The sequence below is a fragment of the Prorops nasuta genome, unplaced genomic scaffold (assembly GCF_024137725.1).
Source record: "Prorops nasuta isolate Cenicafe-Biocafe unplaced genomic scaffold, Cenicafe_Pnas_1.2 PNAS00033, whole genome shotgun sequence".
NCBI classification, from domain to species: domain Eukaryota; kingdom Metazoa; phylum Arthropoda; class Insecta; order Hymenoptera; family Bethylidae; genus Prorops; species Prorops nasuta.
In genome coordinates this window covers 252,752-275,496 of record NW_027116830.1, presented here as the reverse complement: position 1 = coordinate 275,496, position 22,745 = coordinate 252,752, and the positions used below count along the sequence as shown (strand labels likewise).

Sequence of the window (22,745 nt, the reverse complement as noted above, 5' to 3'; positions counted from 1 at the left end):
ATGAAAGGCTATACTTTTATTGCTCGTAATATAGAACTTAACGAGGTCAATTGACGTGATGCGATTGCCTCGATTTTTACTATAATTTGCTATAGACGTGTGATCAGTACTGTTATATTCATTAAGAAAAAAATTCTTTTTTATTAATCCCACGTTTCTTCTTTTCAGCATTTGTATCACCTGCAAACGGGCGAAGGGACCTTTAGAGAAAGAGGAAGAGGAAGAGGCAAAGGTGCTACAAGAGTGAGTATGATTGTTATTGTTATTATTAGTATTATTGCATAGCTGCTTCGGGTATTTACAACAGGATATTCTGCTTCCGTTGGATGTCGAAAGGAATTTAACGAAATATCGAACGACTCTTGCCATTCTCTTGATTTTAAGTCCGTACCGAAGTTGTAAGAGAATTGCGAGGTGATATTAAACAGGCGATGGTATTGATCCAAGTGCGACGCGCTTGCTCATGATGCACCGCCATGTTTAAAATTTTCTACTTTAGCCACCTGGCGGTTCAAACTGTAACCTTATTTAAAATTTCATTTAATTCTCCAAACTTTGCCTATAAAACTCTTCGTATTTTCATAGAAAGTGTACGATTAATTTTACTTGCCTTCTTACATTATCGATCAAAATTAAAGAATCGACAAATATTATGATAATACGTAAAGACATTTTTACGATATTTATCAAATGCATCAAGTTCGAAGATAATTAAAGGGCTCTCTCGTTACGAAGAAAATTAAATTTCGCGTAGAGCAAGCGTGATATTTTTAGAGTGTCAACTGAAGCTTCAAATCTCTTTGGCAAAATTTGATTCTTGGCTTTGTACCACGAGAAATCTCGTCAGGAAAAACCGAGATGAAGCAGCCGCGAAATATCGATCGAGGTACATGCAAATAAAATGCTAATCTCCTTCCTGCCTATGGTGGACTGCTGGCGCCAATGGTCGATGCAACTCTCTTTTTTCTCCTGAAAAACTGCACTCATCTTCTTGGAAAAGTGCAATTTTGCAATTCAGCAATACTATATATTATCCGGTTAAGAAACATCTCTTACTCAATTAACTTTAAGCGCCTTATGCAAATTTTTATAAGAAGATGGCGCATTTCGTATGAAAGAAAACCTTCTCCCCGAAATAAAATAGTCAGACAATAAATTTTCGTTGGCATAATTGCTTAGATTATAAGAATCGTCGAAGAGAAATGCTGCTGTTTCGAAGCAGAACATATTTGTAAATTTCGAAGCAGTTGTAGGGTGAAAAAATTCGTAGAGCGAGTTGAAGGGCGTCGAAAACGGTGGTGGGGGAGGGGTAGGAGGAGGAGGGGGTGTAATGTAATTCGTGAGGTTGATTAGGTGTGGGTGTGGTGCAATGGAGGCGTCGAGACGCGTAGTGCGTCGCGCGCGTATATACGCACGAACGCCGTTGGAATTCGCGCGATCGTCGTCGTTTCCTTGCTGGAGAGGGGGCGAACGGTCTAGCAGACAATCAGAATGTCGTGGGGTGGGGAAGGGTCTCGGAGAGTTTGGAAGGGGAGTTTCGGCTCCAGAGTGGAAGGAGAAGAGATGGGTGATAGGGGGCGTTGAACTGCAATGAAAAGGAAGAGACGAGCAAAAAGTAAAAATCGACAAGATAGAAAAAAAAAATGAAGAAACGAGGATGCAGGAAAAATTGTCTCGAGGAGAGGAGTTTTCTTGCAGGATTGAAGGACGAACAGGAACCAAAGAATCTAGCTGCTATAACCAGAACGGAGAAGAACTCTGGTGACGATAGGCAAGAATATGTGAAAGAAGCTATATTCATATATATATATATATATATATATATAAAGGTTAGATAAAGAGAATGCAAATGCCGAAGAAAAGAGACGAGAGCAGAAATGGTGTACGAGAGACAAATAAATGAAATATCTGCGATATGGATAACGATAAAACTCAAAGCTAACGAAGTTAGACTCGGCCAAAGCGTCGAACTTGGTAAATATCTACGGTGATCGAGAACTGATAAAGAATCAAGGTAGATAACCCACGAAGCTTTGGCAATCCAGTTTGAAAAAATAAACTTATCGTAGCATAAGAAATAACACGATATTGATAAAAAAAAAGCAACCAGTAGAATTATTAAAAAAGATAGGTGCAAAGACTTCCAGTACTGTAGGACCTCGTCGTGTAGACCTATATACGCAAACACATCCTGTATCTGAGAGAAGAGGTGGTCGAGCTATTTTATGCAAAAAGTTGGAAAAAATGGAGCGAGTGTAGAGAGAGAGAGAGAGAGAGAGAGAGAGAGAGGATGAGTTTGGCTGTGCATGCATTGGAGTGGGGGTGTAGAGGAGGTGGCTGGTGGGGTGATGAATGGAAAAAATATTAGTCGAAGGGGGGATGGGTGCGTGTAGAGAAGGAAAGGGAAAAGAAAAAGGAAAAGTATAAGAGGAATATTTTGGAGGATCGCGAGGAGGATCTCTGGCGAATGGCGGGATCGATGGATTTTACGAAAAGGTCGGTGTCGACTGGCTGTACAGTCTGGCGCAACGGGAGGTCTTCCACCTCCAGGCTCGCCTGCCTTTACCTCCTCCACCACTACTTTCCTCTTTGTCTCTCAACTTTTTCTCTCCCCCTTCATCCCGTTTGCCTCGGTTCTCTCTCGTTCCTCCTCCGAGTCGCGCCGCCGCACGCCTCGCGGGAACCAGTTGAACGGTTGAACCGCGCACGCGAGTCTCGACAGCCTCTCTTCATCCAAGCTAGTACGCTAGTACGCCGCTAAACGCGTTCCTCGATAAATGAATGCCAAGTGCCTCTTTTTCCTACTCGCTCTCGTCATCCTTCGATCCTTCGGACAATCGCACCCTCTCTATCTCACCCCCTCCCCTCCCAACCCCCTTTTTAAACCGTCGACACGCTAATCTCCGCAGCGTCTTCGAAGCGAAAAACGCGAATAAGTGGTGTGCTCCTTCTTCGACGAATTTCCCACATCTGCCACCGAAAATCATTTTCTTCGAGTCCTCGGCATCTTCGTCGTTTATATATATAACAACGCGCGCGACACTCTGGTATCACCGTAAGTCTCTCAATTATTCTCACGCAGCAGCTCTGCCAACGCTTCGATTATGATTTCAACGTGGTATATGCATGGATATATATATATCTATATATAGACACTACCTTCTTCCTCCACCAGCCGAAGAAATTGTTTCTTCGATCATAATCGTCTCTCGTTACCTCTGTAATTCAACGGAAGTTGCTCGTTATTTTCGTCAATTAGTTGGAAGCTTTTTTATTTTATTCGATCGAAGCCGTTTAATGATCAATTGTCTCGTTTGAAGAGAATGAGATGAAGATTTGTGGTTTTATATGAATTTTATGCGGTGGTAAGATATAGTTATCTATATATATATATATATATATATATATATATATACGAATTTCTCTTTCTTTTATCGAGTACACACTTTGGGTGTTTCTTACCGAACCGCCTAAATTCGATAAGATAACTCGGCTGAATATCCTCTTACACAAAAGTGACGATATATTAGTCTCTTCGTGGTAGAATTGTGTCTCATGGTGGGAGAATACGTGTTTAATAATCATTGTGCGGTTGTGGTGTAAATAATTATTAGAGTGAATTGACCACGTGTCCAGAGAGACGACCACGTGGTTCGATGAGTAATCGAATGGTTATGCTATATAAGATCGCTTAGAAGCGAAATATGCTAATGCAGAAGGATGAACACAATTTGAGGGCGTACGGTATAATGAAATAATTATTGAGGAAAATGGACGGAAGATTAATCACGTGTCGAGGACCACGTGGTTTGGCCAGCTGCACAGCTGATTCCTCAACACTCGAGTAAACGTGACTGTAACGGCGCCTAAGTATAATCCTTGAGGCCGCTAACCTCCACAGGGTATTACGTTTCCTTAACGATAATTGACGTCTAAAAGAAGCCCGTCATCTCCGCATCAAACCGCCCGGAAGGAATTCATAAAGGACATGCCAAAACCATAATATCTCCTCTCCGAACTACAAAGAAATCTCGCTAGTACTCCAAAAATTCATCAGTTTTCCTCACAACGGAATACAAAAAGATCCCTCGATCATCCCTAAAACTTCCGTTTCTATATAATAATACTCCGAGAGGAAACTAAACAGTTTTTCACGTTCAAATTCTCAAGCAAAAATATATTACTCATAAATCGCGTTACAGATCGATGTTTGGAGAGAGAAAAAGTCTTAAACTTTCAAGCAAGATTTCTATTACGAGTGTTTTATAATTTTCTTAGTCTCAAAGTTGTTGAATCATCAAATATATATAAGATCGTATGATAAATTCTGGAATTCTTCGTCAATGATTTAACGTCCGGTGAATAATATATCGATTTAAAGGTATATAGTCATGGAGTAGGTTTTTCTTGGGTGGTCCTTCTTGAACTCCATTTATCACGATGAGCAACATTCGAGGTTCACTTGCACATACCGATCACCTGGATAATCACATTTGTTTTCATTCCACACACACACACATACACACACACGTACACACAACGTATCATATTATCAGATATATATATAGCTAAATTAACGAATACATCAAACGAACGTCGTTCGACTCCAATTACGTTATTAGCTTGGCTTTTGCCATTCATATATATATATATATATATATATATATATAAGAGCATAGACCCAAGGAACGAGAACAACGCTTTTGTCAGAAACTCCGATTTATCAACTTTAGGTATATATATACCCATTATTAATTTCCCGAATCAATCCCGATCGCCCCATTACTCCTATAGTTGGACATTATTGAAGATCTTCGTGCAAATCTCTGAGTGAGAAAAAATGGAAAAAAAAAAGAGGAAAACGATCCGACAGGGAAGAAGTAGGCCCAGAGTCATGTGACCCTAATGCTAAAAATAGCAAAGTGGGTCGTGAGCCTGTTCAAACGGTATTCCATAGTTGAGCGATGATTTCCAATTGCGAAGATAGTTTCATGACATTTGCAGCAGCGGTTAATCGATGTCGGAATCCTTGATCCGACGACTCTGCGTGCCCTCGGCCACTTCCGGTTTCGCGGAGCCATGCACCGATATATCGAATTACCGAGTGCACCGCACGCTGCGTTTTATAAATAGACAAGACTAGCTCGCTTTCTGCATGCGACGTTTGTTTCTCCTCGCTGAATGTGCCGGCTTGCGTGGGCCAATGATCTACAGCCGGAAATTTTGGCGAGGCTTTATGGCCGGCTAGCATCAATGAGAGTCTCACCATCGTACAGGCAAACAAACAGATCCGTTTTCTTCGCTTATTTTTGACACGGAGGAAATAATCTTTTGCCAAAAGCTTTTATATATCTGTATAGATTAATTTTCGACGAAGCGTGCCTCGCCAGACGTTTCAACTAAAACTTTGCGATTTTTGCAGAGCTATCGGAAAATCGCGCGACAAGTGAGCACGCCGGACAACACGCCGGCGGGCCTTAGCAGTCCGCAGACGGGAATCGGTGGGTTGCAGCAGCAGCAGCAGCAGCAGCAACAGCAACAACAACAACAGCAACAGCAGCAACCACTGCACCAGGCTGACCCGATGCAGCAATCCAAGGACAATCTCAATCCCGTGGCTAACCAGCAAACGGGCATTCTCAGAAATGGAAATCCTCCGCCCCCTGTCGTCTCCATGGTGAGTTGACTCGATGGATCCCTCGTTCCCTCTCAACCATTCCTTTGTACGCAATACACCTACGTCGCTTGAGAAAAAATTAGCTCGATGCCAATTTATCTAAGAGAATGGGCAAATTTCCAATTAAACGTATAAATTTATTGCATATATTATAAGACGCCGGGTCTTTAGGTAAAATAAAACTTTCACTCGGATTTATACTGGCTTGAGATAAACTATAAAATTTTAATGTATCAGATTTTTGTTTTGTTTAGAGGAATTGGTTGGTAAAGGTTTTTTTGACAAATTATTTTACAGCGATCAAGGTAACTTCGAGAGATAAATATGCTTGAAGATTTCTATATTTTTGTATAAAGATTTGTACATTGCGTTTAGCATTCTTCTATGTAAATTAATAACAGTTTAATTACGCGTTTTATAATTGTACTCGTTTAATTATTCACGGAATTTTTGCTTGGAAAATTACGTAGAAAAATAATTATCGATCAGCGTAGAATATTTTTAATGTGAGAATATTCGAGCGAGTTGCAGGGAAGCCTTACGATATACACTTCGCTACAGTGTTATGTTTTTACCATGTATTTTCCACGGCGGCGGGCTTATCAAGGCTTCGGCTACTTATCAAAAGCTGTTTTATCTGTCGAATGGCCCAGTTCCTTTGCACTCGTTACGTGCTTTATTATCTTGAGATAACAGTATGGCTACCCATAAAACAATAATGAATATACACACCTTATAGAGATTAAGTGCAATTTTTACAGAAGGTTCCGACCTCTTTTTTGCTCCATTTCACGTCAATGAAATACGAGAAAGTTTTTATTAATAGCCTTGCGAGAAATAAAAAAGGAATTTAAAGTTTGGCTCCGAATTGTAGAAAAGCGAGGAGAAAAGCATCTCTCGTTTAAGAACACGTGGTAATGTTTACACGTTGGCAACGTTAAGTACGAGTAGCACTTTCCTGAACGCAGGAAGAGCATAAAGATGTAGATGAGTGGAGAGGAAAGTAGTGGAGAGCATTTATGGCATGGCACGCCGCTGTTGAGTGTTCGGCGAGGTTACTGGGCAAACCAGTCTGGCCACGTGTTTACATGTTGCGTTTAAACGTGTACACGCTCGGACTCGTGTATTGGTGTTTGAATCGGTGCGCGCAGAGTCCGCGGCCGTTGCACACGCGAGGTAATCGCCAAGGTCACTTGCCACGAACGCGAAAACACGCTAACCGAACACGCGGCTCTTTCTTGTATCTCTCCCCAGTCACTTTTCAAATATATTTCATATATGTATATATATGTATATATGTATAAAATATTAGACTTTTTGTATACCTCAGTTTCATCGAGTGTCGATCAAACGCATCAGAATTTCACGCCAACGTTGCATTCAGCCAAGTTCCCCCCTGTTCCAAAAAAATCAGTACCAAAGACATAGAGTTGGACGTACAGAGGTTTATACTTCCGGTCAATGATCGTTTATTGGTCGAAAAGCAATATGGGTTGTGGTTTTTTTGGTGAACGAATTTCGGTGATATTTGGAGAAGAGCCGACGATTTGAAAGAAACATTGGGCTGTTGCGTGACCGAGGTAAGAACCAGGAACACCTAGCTCCTGCCACAGGCACGTATAGAGTTAGGGGGAGGGGAAGCTGTTGCCAAAATGGTAACAGTGCACGAAGTGGTATAAAGGTAGGGGGGTTGGTGTATATAGAGGAGAGAAAGAGGGAGAGAGGGGGGAGGGGAGGGGGGATAAAATAGGGTGTAAGGTAGAGGAAGAGGGATATTAGAGTATGGGGAAGGGGGCGGGGAATATTAGTAGAGGGTCGGTGCGTTGTATAGTAGAGGGTAGAAGGGGGTGGAAGGGGTGGAAGGAGGCAGACTAGTGGCAGACGGCGACTGTGGGGGCGGTGACCGGCCACCAACGGAATCAATACCCGCAGGAACAGGAACCACCGAGCTCTGGAGGAAGATGGCTGGGGGTGTCGGGGGTTCGGCGGACGAAGAAGGCCGGAAAGAGAGGAGAAGCTCGACTCTGTGCAGGGAGATGGCACGGGAAAACACGAGACGGCACGAGGATATTTGCCCTGTCGAACCACTCTATATATATAGCGTGCAGTCTGCCCCCATCTATACCTGCTCTCCAGAATCTTCTCAGCCACGATCGTTCCCTTCGACAATATTCTCAACAACGATCAACTTAAACGAGAGTCAAACGAGCCCCGCTCCCCGCCTTTCTTAATTCCAGCTGTCGTTAAGAACTCAGTGTCATTTTTACTCAATGCGAATGTATCTCAGATATTTTTAACGATCAACCATGCATACTCGTGATATTTACGTGTTTCGAGATATGGGTAGTTTTGCACATATTTTTATTTTTCTTTCCATATATGAATTTATCCAATCTTTATTGTATTCGTTACTGGATCTTAAATCTCTTGATAACCTTGTCCGTTTAGTAATTGACTGACTGGAGAGACATAACAGGCTGACAGGCAGGCAGGCAGGCAGGCAATAAATGACGAAAAATTACATACTTTTCGTGCTTGCAGGCATTGACTTCCAAGGCACTCTCGACTAACTATATAATGGCTCTATTTGAGATTATAATGAATCAGTTTTTATGGAGCTATTCGAAAACATTGGAGCATATAACTGTGATGTGTGCAGGATTTAAATATTTAGGTTTACGAGGGTGAGAGGGAGAGAGAGAGAGAGAGAGAGAAATTGTGTGAAAGTGTATTGAGAGGATCTTCGATTTAGTCTGTAATTGCGTGTTTCGTAGGGTAGCCCAGGGCAAAGCTGACGATACTCCTTTATCGAACCAACATTGTCAATTATCGTGAGACAGCGTCACATCGCGTCCATTTAACGCATCGTGGCGCTCAATTAAGTCAACTGTCTCTGTTTCACCAAACCGCACGTAGCTCGTAACATGCGAATTATTATGGCGATAATTCCTCGATTACCCTTGTTCCATTTTATTTTATATCTATTGCCATGAATTTATCACTCATTACCTATACTCACCACTCATTACCGAACGCACATTGTTCCAATAAACGATTCTCTGCTTTATCCCAGGAATAAAGAATAAATAAAGATTTTGCACGAGGAGAGTTAATTTAGTGTTGGATTTGTTATCTCTCGAACCTTCCATTATTCAGTGTGATAACCCTGGAAGGTAAATAGTATAGGGCTATTAAAGCGAGGAAAGCGTTGGTGTCTTTTGAGCGATTGCACAAGGTCACGAGAGAGCAGGCTGAGGAGAAGGAAGTACAGGAGTCTCTGAAGTGAAGTGGTGTTTGTGGGAGATATCACCGAGTCGGGCGTCCCGCCAAGCGAGAATCGAGACCCCTTGGCCTTACCCCCTGGGTAACCCTACTCATTCACCCCCTCTTCCACTTCCCTTGCGGATCCCAAAGGGAGAATCCTTTCGCTCCCATGACCTAGGTCAGTGACTTACTCTGATAAAATGGATGTCCTGTGACAGTACCCAAATATAACCCCAGATAGCCCGTTACCATTTTCCCTTATTCCGAATGACCCACAGAACAGGGAAACCTTGACCCTTCGTCAAAACAACCGTCACCCGACTTGACTCACTTTTCTTCCTGCAAAATTTATTCCCTTCCCTGCAAATTACTCTATCAGATTAAACACACACACTTACGATTTCCAAACGCATTTCATACTGGACGAGACAGCGATTAGTTTGTTAAACTTTGCGAAAATTCTGATGAGCAAAATTTGCCAGACTGATAATAATGTTAATATTCAGTGATTTTTGTACCCTAAAAAGTTATCTCATCTCGAGCGGAAGGATTTTCGAACGGAAAAGGAAGTTTTTTAGAGTTTGGTAATTGGAAATGAGGTTCTGGAGTATTCATTTAGAAGAGGGTTAGAAGTTAATCGAAATTTTCGGAGCGGCCAGTGGCGTAGGATCCAAGCTCTAACGATGTTAGCCGGATTAGCGATACTAGAAAATCAAGCAATTGAGATCGATGAATATTGAGTTAGAACTGTCCGTAAATGTTAGTTTAATCTTCGACGAAATTAAATCGCGATTTAACGTCAGCCATTAAACCGTGATACGTAGCGTGCGTAATAACATGCAAAACAGGGAGAAACCCTGCTCGTATATACTCGGATGCAGTTAGGACCAGGGTTATTGCACTAACCTAAATTTCATTAAAAGGCTAATAAAAATAATGATTTCCCCAATTACTCGTAATCCAAGTTTAATTTTATCAACAACCATATACATGTATAGTGCGAATGGATTTAAAGTGAAAGTTAAATCACACGCACACACACACACACACACATGGAAAGTAGGATACGATTGAGAACCACTTTTGCTTCGAGCTCGTCTTTTCGGACATTTGTGAAGCTTTAGAAGCAGATCGCGAGGTTGCCAGTTCGTTTCTGTGTGTTTCGTTCTTTTCTTTTTCCATCGGTGCCGCGCCACAAGGCTTATCCCTTTCTTTTCGAAGCGTCTCTCTCTCTCTCTCTCTCTCCTTCTCCCCCCACAAATTTATTTCCTCCTCTTAACTCGCCTATGCATGTTATTATACACTGAGAAAAATATAACGTAAGAAAATGATGAAAAAATGAAAGCATTAAAAAGGATGAAACTAACTTAAGAAATAATTAATATTTCAGTCACCCGGAGTTATGCCGTTTTACGGCGATACAGGTACTGGTTTCCGTCCAGCCACTGGATTCGGGAACACCGTGTGGCACCAGGGAGTGGGACCTGTGGGAACGGTAGCCGTAGAGACGACGCCAACAGCCTGGCCCCCGCAACAATTTTTGGGACAAATCTCTGGACCAAATCAGCTCGAGGAGCTTAGGTACCACACCCAATACAGCGCCGCAACGCCGTACCATCCTCAACCAGGTAAACTTGTTGTAGCAATTAGAATGTAACACGCGAAAGGTGAATCATGCAGCGATTTAATCGTCGTGTAATTTGTTTCGCAGTTACGTATCAGCAGCAAGCGTTCATCACGACGGATCAGTCGGCGTTCCAACGCGCGGGAACAGCAGGACAATACGTAATCACGGGTCAACCCTCGCCGATGACTCCTGTGGCGCAAACCGCCGGAGCAACGGTTCAGAGGCCGCTAAACGGTCAATTCATGGATCCCGCAGCCACCCCCAATCAGTCTGTTTACGAGAGACAGGACTACGTCAATGGCTATCAGCAGCAGGTAAAAATCTCCCCTTCCAATCTCTTATATGAAACAATATTTAATCGAGGAGGAGCCGATCAATTATTGCATTGCTCTAGCGCCTAACACAAAAGACTCCTCCTGTTCTCTGATTTTAAACGCTGCGTCGGTTTTAAGTTACAGATCGAATGATCCTCTTTTCAGGACGTGACGATGGCACCACCGCCCTCGACCACTCCCAACAGTCGCAGCAGTTCTGTTCACATGGATACGCAACAGCAACAGCAAAACAATCAGCAACAGCCACAACCGCCTCAGACGCCAACCGGTGATACCCAGGTCAAAGGATTCGCCGCTGTCGCGGCAAATAATGTATCGGGAAACGGGATGCCTGGGTATCCACTTCAACAGGACCCACAGAGTTTACCCAGCTCTAACGGATATCCAGGCTACATAGAAATGGGTCAAAACCAGCAGAGCCAATGGCAGACTCAGGTGCCCCAGCAGCAACAGCAACACGTCCAACGGCAGCAGCAAGCTGTGTCCGATACTAGTCAGCGACATATATGGTCCGATACGGGTACAAATGGGAAAATCAACAATGTAAATAATGACATGACTTGGTCTGACAACACTCTGCAGCAGCATCAACAGAATCAACAGCAGCAGCAACAGTATCAGCATCAAAAGCACCAACAAAATAATATGAAGCAGAGTGAACAGCAACAGCAGCAGCAACAACAACAACAAAATATTCAGCAACTGCAGGGACAACTTGAATTGCCAAGGCCAGCGAGCCACATGAGCTGGGAAAGTGGAAGTGTCAAGGAACCGCAGACACCGCAGGCATGGCAGGATAGCACGGATGCGCAGCAGCAACAACAGCAACAGACTCAGCAACAGTCTCAGGGAAACTGGTCGCAGCAAAGCCCGAAAATGAGAGAGGTACAGACTTCGCAGCAGGGTTGGCCTCCGCAATCGCCAAAGCTGTCGGAGCACCAGCAAAATTCCACGCAGCAGAACGCGAGGATGTCCGCGGCGAATCAGCACAATTGGCAGCAGAGCAGCCCGGAAATGCAGACTCAACAAAGCTCGACGCGACAGAGTCCACGATTGTCCGCGTCCAATCAGCAGATTCAGCCCCAGTGGCAAACGCAGCAAACGAAACTGGAGCAAAATCCAAGATTAACGCCTTCTAATCAGATGTCCTGGCCGGATACGCCAACCAGTCAACCGAATTGGTCGCCAAACAGCATTAAAAGCGATGGCAGTCAGCAACCGCAGCAACAATGGTCCGAAACTCAGCCTAGTCCTAGAAGAACGCCAACCACGTGGCAAGGTCAATCTTCTCAAGAAAATAAAATGGACAATCAGATATCTTGGTCGCCCAATTCTGTGTCGGAAAATCAGCCAACGTGGGGCCAACAAACCACGAAGCACGATATGCAGAACTCGGGAGAAAGAATTACGTGGCAGCAGCAAAGCGTTGACAATAACAAATCGAACGAGTACTCCGAGAATCAGGAGACTCAAGATAATATATATCAGTCTAATCGAGTGAATCTTAATAGCCGATTGAAGTCTATGATATTGAATAAGCAGCAGCAGCAGCAGCAACAACAGCAACAGCAACAGCAGCAGCAGCAGCAGCAGCAGCAGCAGCAGCAGCAGCAGCAGCAACAGCAGCAGCAGCAACAGCAGCAGCAGCAACAGCAGCAGCAGCAACAGCAGCAGCAGCAACAACAGCATCAACAGCAACAACAACAGCAGCAGCACCAGCAATATCAACATCAGCAATTGCAGCAACATCAAATAAATCACCAAGACCATCACTTAACTCACCATCAAATGCCTTCTCAGCACGTTGGGAACAATAACATATCGAACGGGGAATTTCCTCCAGACGATCGGATACGAGACTCTCACGAAAACAACGAGAAAATGCAAGAAAAAAGGTCAGACCAACAGTATTTGAATCAGGGTGGCATGATGATGTCACATGCAAGCGAGAACATGACCGGTAATTTTTTATTGCATAGCCACCACCCTCGGGCCGATAGTTTGCCCGAAGGTGGTGGCTTATGGGAGTGGACGGGAGGAGGTAACCATATGAACGATAACGCACTTCCGGAAACGGGAATTGCCGCTATTGAAAATTTCATGAAATTCGCCACTGAAGATAAACTTGCCGAGAAAGAAAATACCGGAGGAGATGTGGAACATCAAGATACAAATTGGTCAACAAAGGAAGAACGATGTAACAGCCAGATCGATGACAGATTTTTTCAGGAAACATCATGCATAAGCGAGGTTCAAGGAAACATCCGAAAAATCAAGAGGGATGACGATAAAAACGAGAGAAACGAAAGCATCAGGTCTGAAGCTCATGTGGAACAGTCGAAGGAAATCGGATCCGAAGGTAAAAACTACGACATCGGTCAAGATATAAAAGAGGAAGCTTCGAATCCATACATTTGCTCAATATCCGACACCGCTGATTCTTCAACGTCGAAGGTCGAGGAGTACAGCTCGAAGGAGATCAAACGCGAGAATGACGAAGCAGCTCTGGAGGATTCCAATTACAAATTTCGTGGGGACGGTGGTCCCGCCAAGATGTCGCCCAGTATTGGTTCCTGGTGCTGCAGGAGAGGTGGGACCGAGCAGCCAACTCCGGAACATCTTAAGGAGGGCTGCTGTCAAGGTCTCCAAACAAGGGACGAGATGCTGGCCGACTCACCAGAAAAGTCCGATGTTAAATCCGAAGACCCACAAAGTCCGCGTAGCGCAGCTTCAGCAACCTCCACCACTAAGCTGCAAGATCGCTTGGACAAATTGAAGAACAATGTCAGGACCGAAGTTCCGGATTGCGACTGCTTTCCCGCCGATAAATGTGAGTTTCTATTGCGTATTCCGCACGACACTAACATTGAGAGAACACACTAACCACGAGTATTCCTACACGAATGAAAAATAAACGTAAACAAAAACCAAGTAAAAAGTACAAAAAGCCTTAAAACATAATGAGCAATACCAGTGAGCCGAAGTGGAGTAATTCGTAAAGAGCCCCTTTCTCGCTGCTATGACTACATACATGGCAAAAATCCTTCCGCTTCTGTTGCTTCCTTTCGTTGAAACGTCGTCGATCTCTTAAGTAAAATGAGGTTCAACCACAAGGTCCTCCTGAGCCCGGCTCGTACTACACGCACCTTGGAGCGGCCGCGAGCCTGCTCGACCTTCGCAATGACCTTGAACGACGAACAGGCCTGAAGGGAAGCGCGATAAGATTCGAGAAGGTCGTGTACACTGGGAAGGAGGGCAAGACCACTCAGGGATGTCCAATGGCCAAGTGGGTAAGTCGACTTCAATTTACATTCCACTCTACCATTTCTTTTATATATATATATGTAAAATCAAGAATTATTTAACGATTCAATAGCTGCATGCTTATCAAAAAGCATAAATTTTAACGTCATATTTTTTATTCAGATAATACGACGATCCAGTGTGGATGAGAAGATCCTATCCATTGTGAAGCATCGTCAAGGGCACAAGTGCCCCACAGCATGGATCGTCATCGCTATGGTGGCCTGGGAAGGGGTACCAACTCACGAAGCCAATAGAATTTATTCCCTCTTGAGTCAAAAATTGAATCGCTTCGGTTTGCCCACAACTAGAAGGTGTGGAACCAACGAACCTAGAACTTGCGCTTGTCAAGGCCTCGATCCGGAAACCTGCGGAGCTAGTTTCTCCTTCGGCTGTTCGTGGTCGATGTACTACAATGGCTGCAAGTACGCCAGAAGCAAGACTGTCCGCAAATTTCGATTGTCCGTACGCTCGGAGGTTAGAATCATAACTTTTGCACTGGAACTTCTGTAAACCTTATCGCACGAGGCTAAATGATTTATTGCATTTAGGAACAAGAAGTGGAGGAAAGGATGCATGTGTTGGCAACGCTTTTATCGCCACTTTATTTGAGTCTAGCACCAGAAGCTTTCAACAATCAAACTCAGTTCGAACGAGAAGCCAGTGAATGTCGATTGGGCTTTAAACCTGGTAGACCCTTTTCTGGTGTAACTGCTTGCTTCGATTTTTGCGCCCATTCTCATCGGGATCTTCATAATATGAACAATGGATGCACAGTGGTGAGTGCAAGAAGAGACTCGATACATCTTTTCCTATTCGGTACGCTAAATGAATAGAATTTTTATCTCTCCTCAGGTAGTTAGTTTAACAAAGCATAGATCTTTATCGAAACCAAAGGACGAACAGCTACACGTGCTTCCTCTGTACGTAATGGACGACACCGATGAGTTTGGTTCAAAGGAAGGTCAAGAAGAAAAAATTCGTTCTGGTGCAGTTGAAGTTTTGACAAAGTTAGTATATACAGCACTCTTAACAATTTGCAGAGTTAAGGTTCTTAATTGCTTGTAAATAGAACCCTTTTATCTAATCACACGAATTTCTTTATTGTCAATAGATATCCATGCGAAGTCAGAGTTCGATCAGTTCCTCTCCAGCCTTGCAGACGACACGGTAAGAAAAGAAAAGAGGAAGAATCTGATGCAACCAATGGTAAGAAGGATTCGGCAAAAGGTATGACAGAAAAAATAACAGAACCTCGAGTATCGATGCAACACGATCCATCTGGTAGAGCAGCAATGAGAGATCCGCAGGTTTCACTGGAAATGGCTTCGATGTTCGAAGGAATGGATGCTCAGCTTCAAAGTTCTCAGGTGTCTTCGACTGTTCTCGATAGTCCAGTGTCCATGTACCAAGGTTGGGGATATCAGGGCGAACAGCAATGGGGCAGAAGTGGTTGGCTCGATCAGAGAAAAAATAACTGGCTCAATCATTGGGGAGAATATCCATTTGGTGGTGCGGAAAGGGACGTTAAAGTTGACCCTGATAGCACGAGTTTCGATGATGTTGTATCGAGAAACGTCGTACAGGAGGATCATAGACCGGGTTCGAGAAATCTACCAAATTCTACAATGGACTCTCCCAGGAGTGTTTATAGCTACTCCCCCAGAGGTCATCCTGTTTCTCCCAGAAATTCACATCCTAATCCGGGAGAGACCTTCGTAGCTTCTCCAAGGAGTTGCTCTTCGACGGTTGACCAAAGAATGTCGTCCCCGAGAAGCTCTGGATATCCGACTACACCGGATGGTTCTTACATCCATCCATCATCTCCGGCAAGAAATTACCAAAACTCTTATGAAGCAGGACATGGTAACGTGTCTCTCAGAGTAGATGATTCACACTCTCCACTGGACAATCAAAGAAATTCACCCAAAACCAGCCAAACCTCTACCAACTTGAGAAATTCACCGCAAGTTTACGTCGATAACCAAACTAAACTGCCTTCGTTTAGACAAGTTCAAGATTCGGCTCATCAAAGATTTCACAATACCATGCCACATTACAGCGAGGCAGAACATTTGGTAAAATCACCAACTGGTAAAATGCAGTACCAGCAAACTCAGTCGCCTCAAATGCATCCGAATCAACTGACAACTGAGCTACTACCACCCATCCCAGGTACACCCAATTCTGAATTCATACTGCATGGTCCAATGTCCTTCGCTTCGATTCCTGATCAGTCAAACTCGCGCGTTATCGAACAAAAAAATTATCCCCCTCAATATCCAGCGATACATCATGATCAGATAAATATTCCAAACAACTGGAACGCTTGGTGCACTGATCCAGACAGACCAGTAAATCAGCACCCATCGCTTCACAATGAACCATCCATTAATTCAGGGAGAAATATTCAGCGCCAAGAACAAGCGAAGAATTGGTCCGAGAGACAACCACATGCCATAGAACAATCCAGTCCTAACAATTGGGAAACTACAAACGAACCATCACCGTTCAGAGTTCCCAAAGGTAGACCCCCATCCAGAGCCAATCAAGGAAATCTGCCAGTGGACGCTAACCTGTACCAACACTCTGTTCCTAGAACCTTCCTGAAACCCCAGGAACCTCTTAAAAATTTCGTCGACAGGCACAGTTTTCAAGGTCGTTTCATCAATGAATCCCAACAGAGAGAGGGTCTAAACGAATTTCGTCAAGATCAGTCAAATGCTAGCTCGAATCTTGGTTGGCCCAGTGACGCGAAGCAAGTACAAGATTTCCAGGCTGCTCCTGCTATAAATCACCGTGCCTTTTCACAATATGGCTACCCCGCATACCCGGTATTCGACAAACCGTATCCCAACTCTTGGGAGAGCTTGAGTTACCATCAAGCCTACCATCCTCAAGCCACGGACCACTATCCACCGCAATTGTACCAACAGCCAAATCGAGATTGCTTCGCGTCGCCTCAATATTCTTACCAAGGTATGCCACCGTACCAAGGTCTAAATGCTACATGGGGAAGGTGGGAAGGACCACCGCCAAGATGGGACATTTATGGACCATCTCCCTATTATCCAGTACTACCGGAAGCACCACCGAAAGCGGAGCCTCTAGGCGAAGTTGCCGACTATTCCGACAATGAGGAATGCTTCAAGGACTCCCAAATTGGCGGTGTCGCCATAGCACTGGGTCATGGTAGTGTATTGTTCGAATGCGCGAAGCACGAGATGCACGCGACCACAGCTCTCAAAAAACCGAATAAGTTGAGCCCGACGAGAATCAGTTTGGTGTTTTATCAGCACCGCAATCTTAACAGACCAAAGCATGGCTGGGATGAGTGGGAGGAGAAGATGCGTTTAAGGAAGCTGGGGGTTGCTGCTACTACGACTTCCGGTTCCTCTTCCGCTGTTACCTCTCCGCTACCAACCACCACGTCAGCATCATCTACATCGTCTTCGTTATCTTCGTCTTCTTCTTCTTCTTCTTCTTCTTCTTCTTCGTCCATTTTATCCAAAAAGCCATTGCAAGCAACAAGCAGCCCTGGTAGCACTATCACTGGAGAACCATTGACACTTCCTTACGTACCTAACGTGCCTAGCTCGCAGTTTATGATGAGGTCACCGACCTACACAACCATGACGTGGACTACCCTTTTTCCAATGCATCCCTGCATGATCACTGGACCCTATCAGGAAGGAGGAACCACTGGATGATTAGCCATTGTAAACCGCCGCCATTTTGGAGAACTTTTAACCGGTTCCGAAGACAGGATCCACAAAAATATCAACATGTCATTGCAAGACTAACGAAAGGAATATTGGACACTCTGCGCTGCGTCAGTTTGGCAAAATGTACAAAACGCCTTTTCTCGATAGAGGGTGACACTATTTGATCAGACACATCTCTAGGTATAATATTGTGCGATGCAGTGAGGAAGAAATTGCACTGCCATTTTTGTATCCCTTTAGCGCGAATGTGAGATTAGAAGGAAAGTAACGTGCGATTTTTCCACTTTTTCGGGGCTTCCCTTTTTTATACAAATCCTTGTTACGGCTATGATAGATTGTTAAAAGCACAAAAGTCAGCATTAATTATAACGCGCGAAGCGGATGATACCTGCTGCGTATCAGCGATACAAATGATTCTAATGCGACGGGCATATACTGTAGCTGATTAAGCTGAACGTAATACTCGAGATATAGAGACAAGAGGAAGGAGTACAGGAGAAAATCACACTCCGAACTGGAGAAGAAAATTGGCCGACTTTTACGATTATTATCATTTATGGTAGACCGAGTCTATCGAAGACTTTGATACGAGAGACTTTTAACGACGTAATTGACTGTATACTTATAAGTAATTTTAACAGTTTCGTGTTTGTAGCACCATAATTTTAGCTAGTCGATACTTTGATGACGAACCCCTTGATACACCACAACACAATCCGATCATGTTTAAGGGCTGAATAGTTTTTAATTTTGACTTTCTCACGCAGTTCAATAATAAACTTTTTAAGGTTCTTATAAATTGTACAATGGAACTAATGCTCGTCAGTTTTTGCACATTCGGACGTTAAACGTTTAGTTTGGCAATCTTTGCTTATTGCACAAACGAAACCAATAGCCCGAGAGGCTACTTCTCGCGAGAGGCAAGTGACACGAAAATGATCTCAAGTCTTAAATTAATTACAAGTTTTTAATTAATTCTCATTTCTCATACCGCCTTTGTATATTACGCTTGTTATTTTTCGTATTTATTTTAACATCCACGCGTTTGTATCGATGCCTATGTACTAAATAGAATTGCGTGTGTATGATTGAAGCGTATGTGTGTGCATGTTTGTGTGTGTATGTGTTAGAGAGAAAGAACGGGAGCATTAAAGGTCAAACGCGCGTGATACTGACCACTCGACCTTCATCGGTCGATCGAGTACAAAGTATTTTTCCCTAAACGAGACGCGCCGAGAGAGAGAGAGAGAGAAAGAGACGCGGAGTGACTAAAAGGTCCCATCATTATTATCTAGGACCTTAAAGATTCGGAACCGAACGGCTATATGCATCCAAGATGACATTAAAATCGAATTGTTAGAGAGATAGATGGATGATGCTTCGTGTTATGAATCCAAGGTGAAAAATAAGATTTCTGTAGATTTTTTTATTATTTATGTCGTTTAAATTTTTGTATATATTAGCTGATGACTTTTTATGATTTTAAAGCTGTCCCTCGTTTCTTCATGTAATCTTTTGTCACGTTCATTTTAGCAAGCATAAGAATTTATGTAATTTGTAATTGACACCTGACTGACAGACGAAAGGACGATTGACATGGGTAGTAGGGTAATCGTAGATCATTTGAAATTTTCCAATGTTAGCCAGTGATGATCGATCCTCGAGCTAACGAATAAAAATATGATCGACCCTCGCCTACCGGAGTATTATAAGAATTCACTAATATATATATATATGATCAATCATTATTATTGCACCCTACGTTAAAATTACAACAACAACAATAATAATGACGATGATGATAATGATGATGATAATAATTCTAGAATCGATAAGAGTAATAATTAATAATATAATCTAATTTAATGAATTATTTATTAATTAAGTTTGTCAAAACGTTATTATATTACTATGTACTTTTTAGCGGGCTACACATTCTCCTGATGTGGTCTTATCAGTTTTTCATAGTAAAAAGCCAATGATGTTACACAATAGAGCCATATGCATATCTTTCATCCATGTGTGTCATGGTTCGAGAACCAAATGGCAGTAGTGAAAATGTACTCGATATTTTCATCCAGGCTGAAGCTAATAATTTATTCTAAATTTTTACTATATTATATCCATGCGTCATTAATCATTATCAGGATCACGATTGTCGATCGCGTGTCGTAAGGCAGGACCAAAAAAAGTTCTTTCGCATAGCCTCATTATTTTATCCTCGGTGAATCTTCCTTGATTTTAAGAAATGTAAAAATGAAAAAAAAGAGTAAGAAGGTGAAGAGAGAGTAAAAAAAAAATGAAAAAGAAGGAAGGAAGGAAGGAGGGAAAAGACAAACGTACAACTAAGCAATTCACGTCCTCCGAATCACATGAAATGCGCTGCGCGACTATCACCAGAGTACAAGCGGAATCAGCTTCAAAAATCATCTCCATTAACAGAGTTTTCGAGTCTATTAGCGTTAAAGAAGAGAGCTATATTTCCGGTGATACCCGAATGAAGTTGTTACAAAACAATAGTTGAAAAATATTTACATATATTGTGTGGCGAGTTCGATGCTATGCGGAGAGAGAGAGAGAGGCGAACATATAGTTATAGCTTATCAGGTTTTTTGTGGATATTTCATATAGAAACGTGTGGTAATGCAATCAATATAGCATATACATATGATACGTAACGATTACGTAGGAATTGTAGAGATTTCTCGGAGCCAGACCAAACAAGCTATTCGAGTTTCATTCAGTTTGGAAGCAATACGCCAATTTTCGCACAGATTTCGGACTATAACGAAACGATATAAAAGATTCTATTTCGTGGATTTTGCAGCTATATATATATACAAACTCCGATCGCGATTAATTTCCTTGTAAAGTTGTATACGTCTATATCGTGGCTTATTTATCCTCGGTCCCGGTACATCATTCGTCATTAGCATTGGATTCATACTTACTTTTTCGACACTCGTTTGATTATAACTGTTCGATTCGTTCGCGTCACTACTTTGCTAGCGTTACGTTATATACCCAAAGGTATTTTTCATCGTTTCCTGCACTCCAGTTTACGCACGCCGATCGTCGGAAGCCGATCTTCGGAGATAAATATTATTATTATTATATATTATAGATATTAGAACCGCGTATTTCACACGTTTGTCCGTATATAGTCAGTGGGAGGAACGCGACTCTCGACGATGGGTGTGCCGATACCGCCGAGCCTTATGGAGATCGCGTGGCGACGGAACCCTACCGCACTTGTATGGAGCAAAAGCTATATATATATATATATATATATATATATGTGTGTGTGTGTGTGTGTGTGTATATATATATATATATATACTGGCTTCCATATGCATAGTTGCAGGAAAACCGGCCCTGACACCCCGCGCGTAACTTCCAGCTGACGAATTCAGGGAGAACCCGGCGATTCCTTTTTTACAAAGCGATAACTCGGAAATTCGAACCGACGATGCCAAAATAGTATTAAAGCTAATAATTAGAGGATAAAATATTTGTAATAGCTATATAAAAGAACACTATCAAAGCGTGCGAGAGAAGCGGAGAAAATGATGAGAGTATATATGATATTGAGCGAGAGCATTTGAAAGAAAGAGCAACGAGTGTTGTATACAAGAGAAGCGTATAAGAGTTTGGATATAAAAGCGAACGAAAATAAGAACAAGTTGAAAATGTATTTTTTCTTCCAATGCCAAAAAGATGCCATTTTGTTTTGTATGAAAAAAGCCGATGAGAAAAGCCATAAAAAAAGAAGGAAAGGAGGAGGAACGAAGGGGAGAAATTTTAAGAGGGTAGTTTATAGGGATTATACGTAATTGTGGAAAAACAAAAATAAGTCGATGTACATGTCTCAAGAAATAAAATTGTCCGCCTTATAAAACAGATTATAATAGGGAGAAAAAGAGTAAAAATTACATTATCCATATAGTGGTAGTTTTTTGATGATCAAGGGCGAGGAAATGGCGCGAGATGCTTGGACGACGCGTTGTCCAAAATGTTCGCCATTGCATATTTCGCGCTTCTTCCTTCCGGCACGCACGTGCGCACGTACGTACCTGGTGATTTTTATCCAGATACGCGCGTGCTCACCCAATCTATTTTATGCTTGCGTGCTTGTGTATGCGTGCGTGTACGTGTTTATTTGCGCGCGTGAGTGTGTATACGTTTTCTTTTTATATTATTTATCAAATATAATACGAGTTCTCCGATTCAGCACTCTTTTACATTTTTCGTATATCAAGAGATTCTACTTATATCTAATGAAAAGAAACGACAAATCTATTCGTAAGGAAGTTGATACGCTGGATGCGCTACGTATACACACTAACCAAGTGTACATATATTTTTAAAGATGAAATAAAAATTCCTAAAGAAAATTTTTAATCAAATCTGGGATCCTGCTGCGGCCAAAAGTTAGACACTATTATATTCTCGTGGTAGTTGTGGTAGTACTCGTCTTTCCCCAATCAATCGAAATCAAATCAGCTTCAGAGGACTTTTCGTCGCGCCGGATCCCGATCTATTTATGAATATTTATTTATAAAAAGAGCGGGAGAAAAATCTAATATATTGACGACGAAGTAAATGATCGTAAGTTAAACTATAAGTTTTTTATTGAATATATACAATGTAAAGCGTTTCATTTCCGCCGTTCGATGGTCGAAAACGAATAGCGTGATAGGAACAGCGAAGCAATGAAAAGAAAGACTCATTTTCGAAAGGAAACAAAGTTACATTACTGTGCCGTAAAGATGTTAGTACGTTAAACTCGAGTAAAAGTTTCGATACGTGCAGAT

General features: G+C 42.5%; 1 protein-coding gene across 3 annotated transcripts in view; it reads left to right on the top strand.

The window, feature by feature from the left end:
- Tet (Ten-Eleven Translocation (TET) family protein) overlaps window positions 1-22,666 on the top strand; it is a 46,650-nt gene extending 23,984 nt beyond the window's left edge. Inside the window, exons 2-12 of one of the 3 annotated variants that reach the window (XM_066743790.1) lie at window positions 169-243; window positions 5,423-5,677; window positions 10,332-10,569; window positions 10,653-10,882; window positions 11,048-12,574; window positions 12,671-13,733; window positions 14,018-14,193; window positions 14,330-14,683; window positions 14,758-14,985; window positions 15,062-15,216; window positions 15,321-22,666. In XM_066743790.1, the coding sequence (XP_066599887.1) occupies window positions 169-243; window positions 5,423-5,677; window positions 10,332-10,569; window positions 10,653-10,882; window positions 11,048-12,574; window positions 12,671-13,733; window positions 14,018-14,193; window positions 14,330-14,683; window positions 14,758-14,985; window positions 15,062-15,216; window positions 15,321-17,916 (6,897 nt within the window). In that variant the 3' untranslated portion in view covers window positions 17,917-22,666. Of the gene's footprint in view, window positions 1-168; window positions 244-2,954; window positions 3,056-5,422; window positions 5,678-10,331; window positions 10,570-10,652; window positions 10,883-11,047; window positions 13,734-14,017; window positions 14,194-14,329; window positions 14,684-14,757; window positions 14,986-15,061; window positions 15,217-15,320 lie in introns of those variants that run through there. The other 2 variants (XM_066743789.1, XM_066743792.1) reach the window with 2 other exon arrangements.
- The last annotated feature ends 79 nt before the right edge of the window (window positions 22,667-22,745 follow it).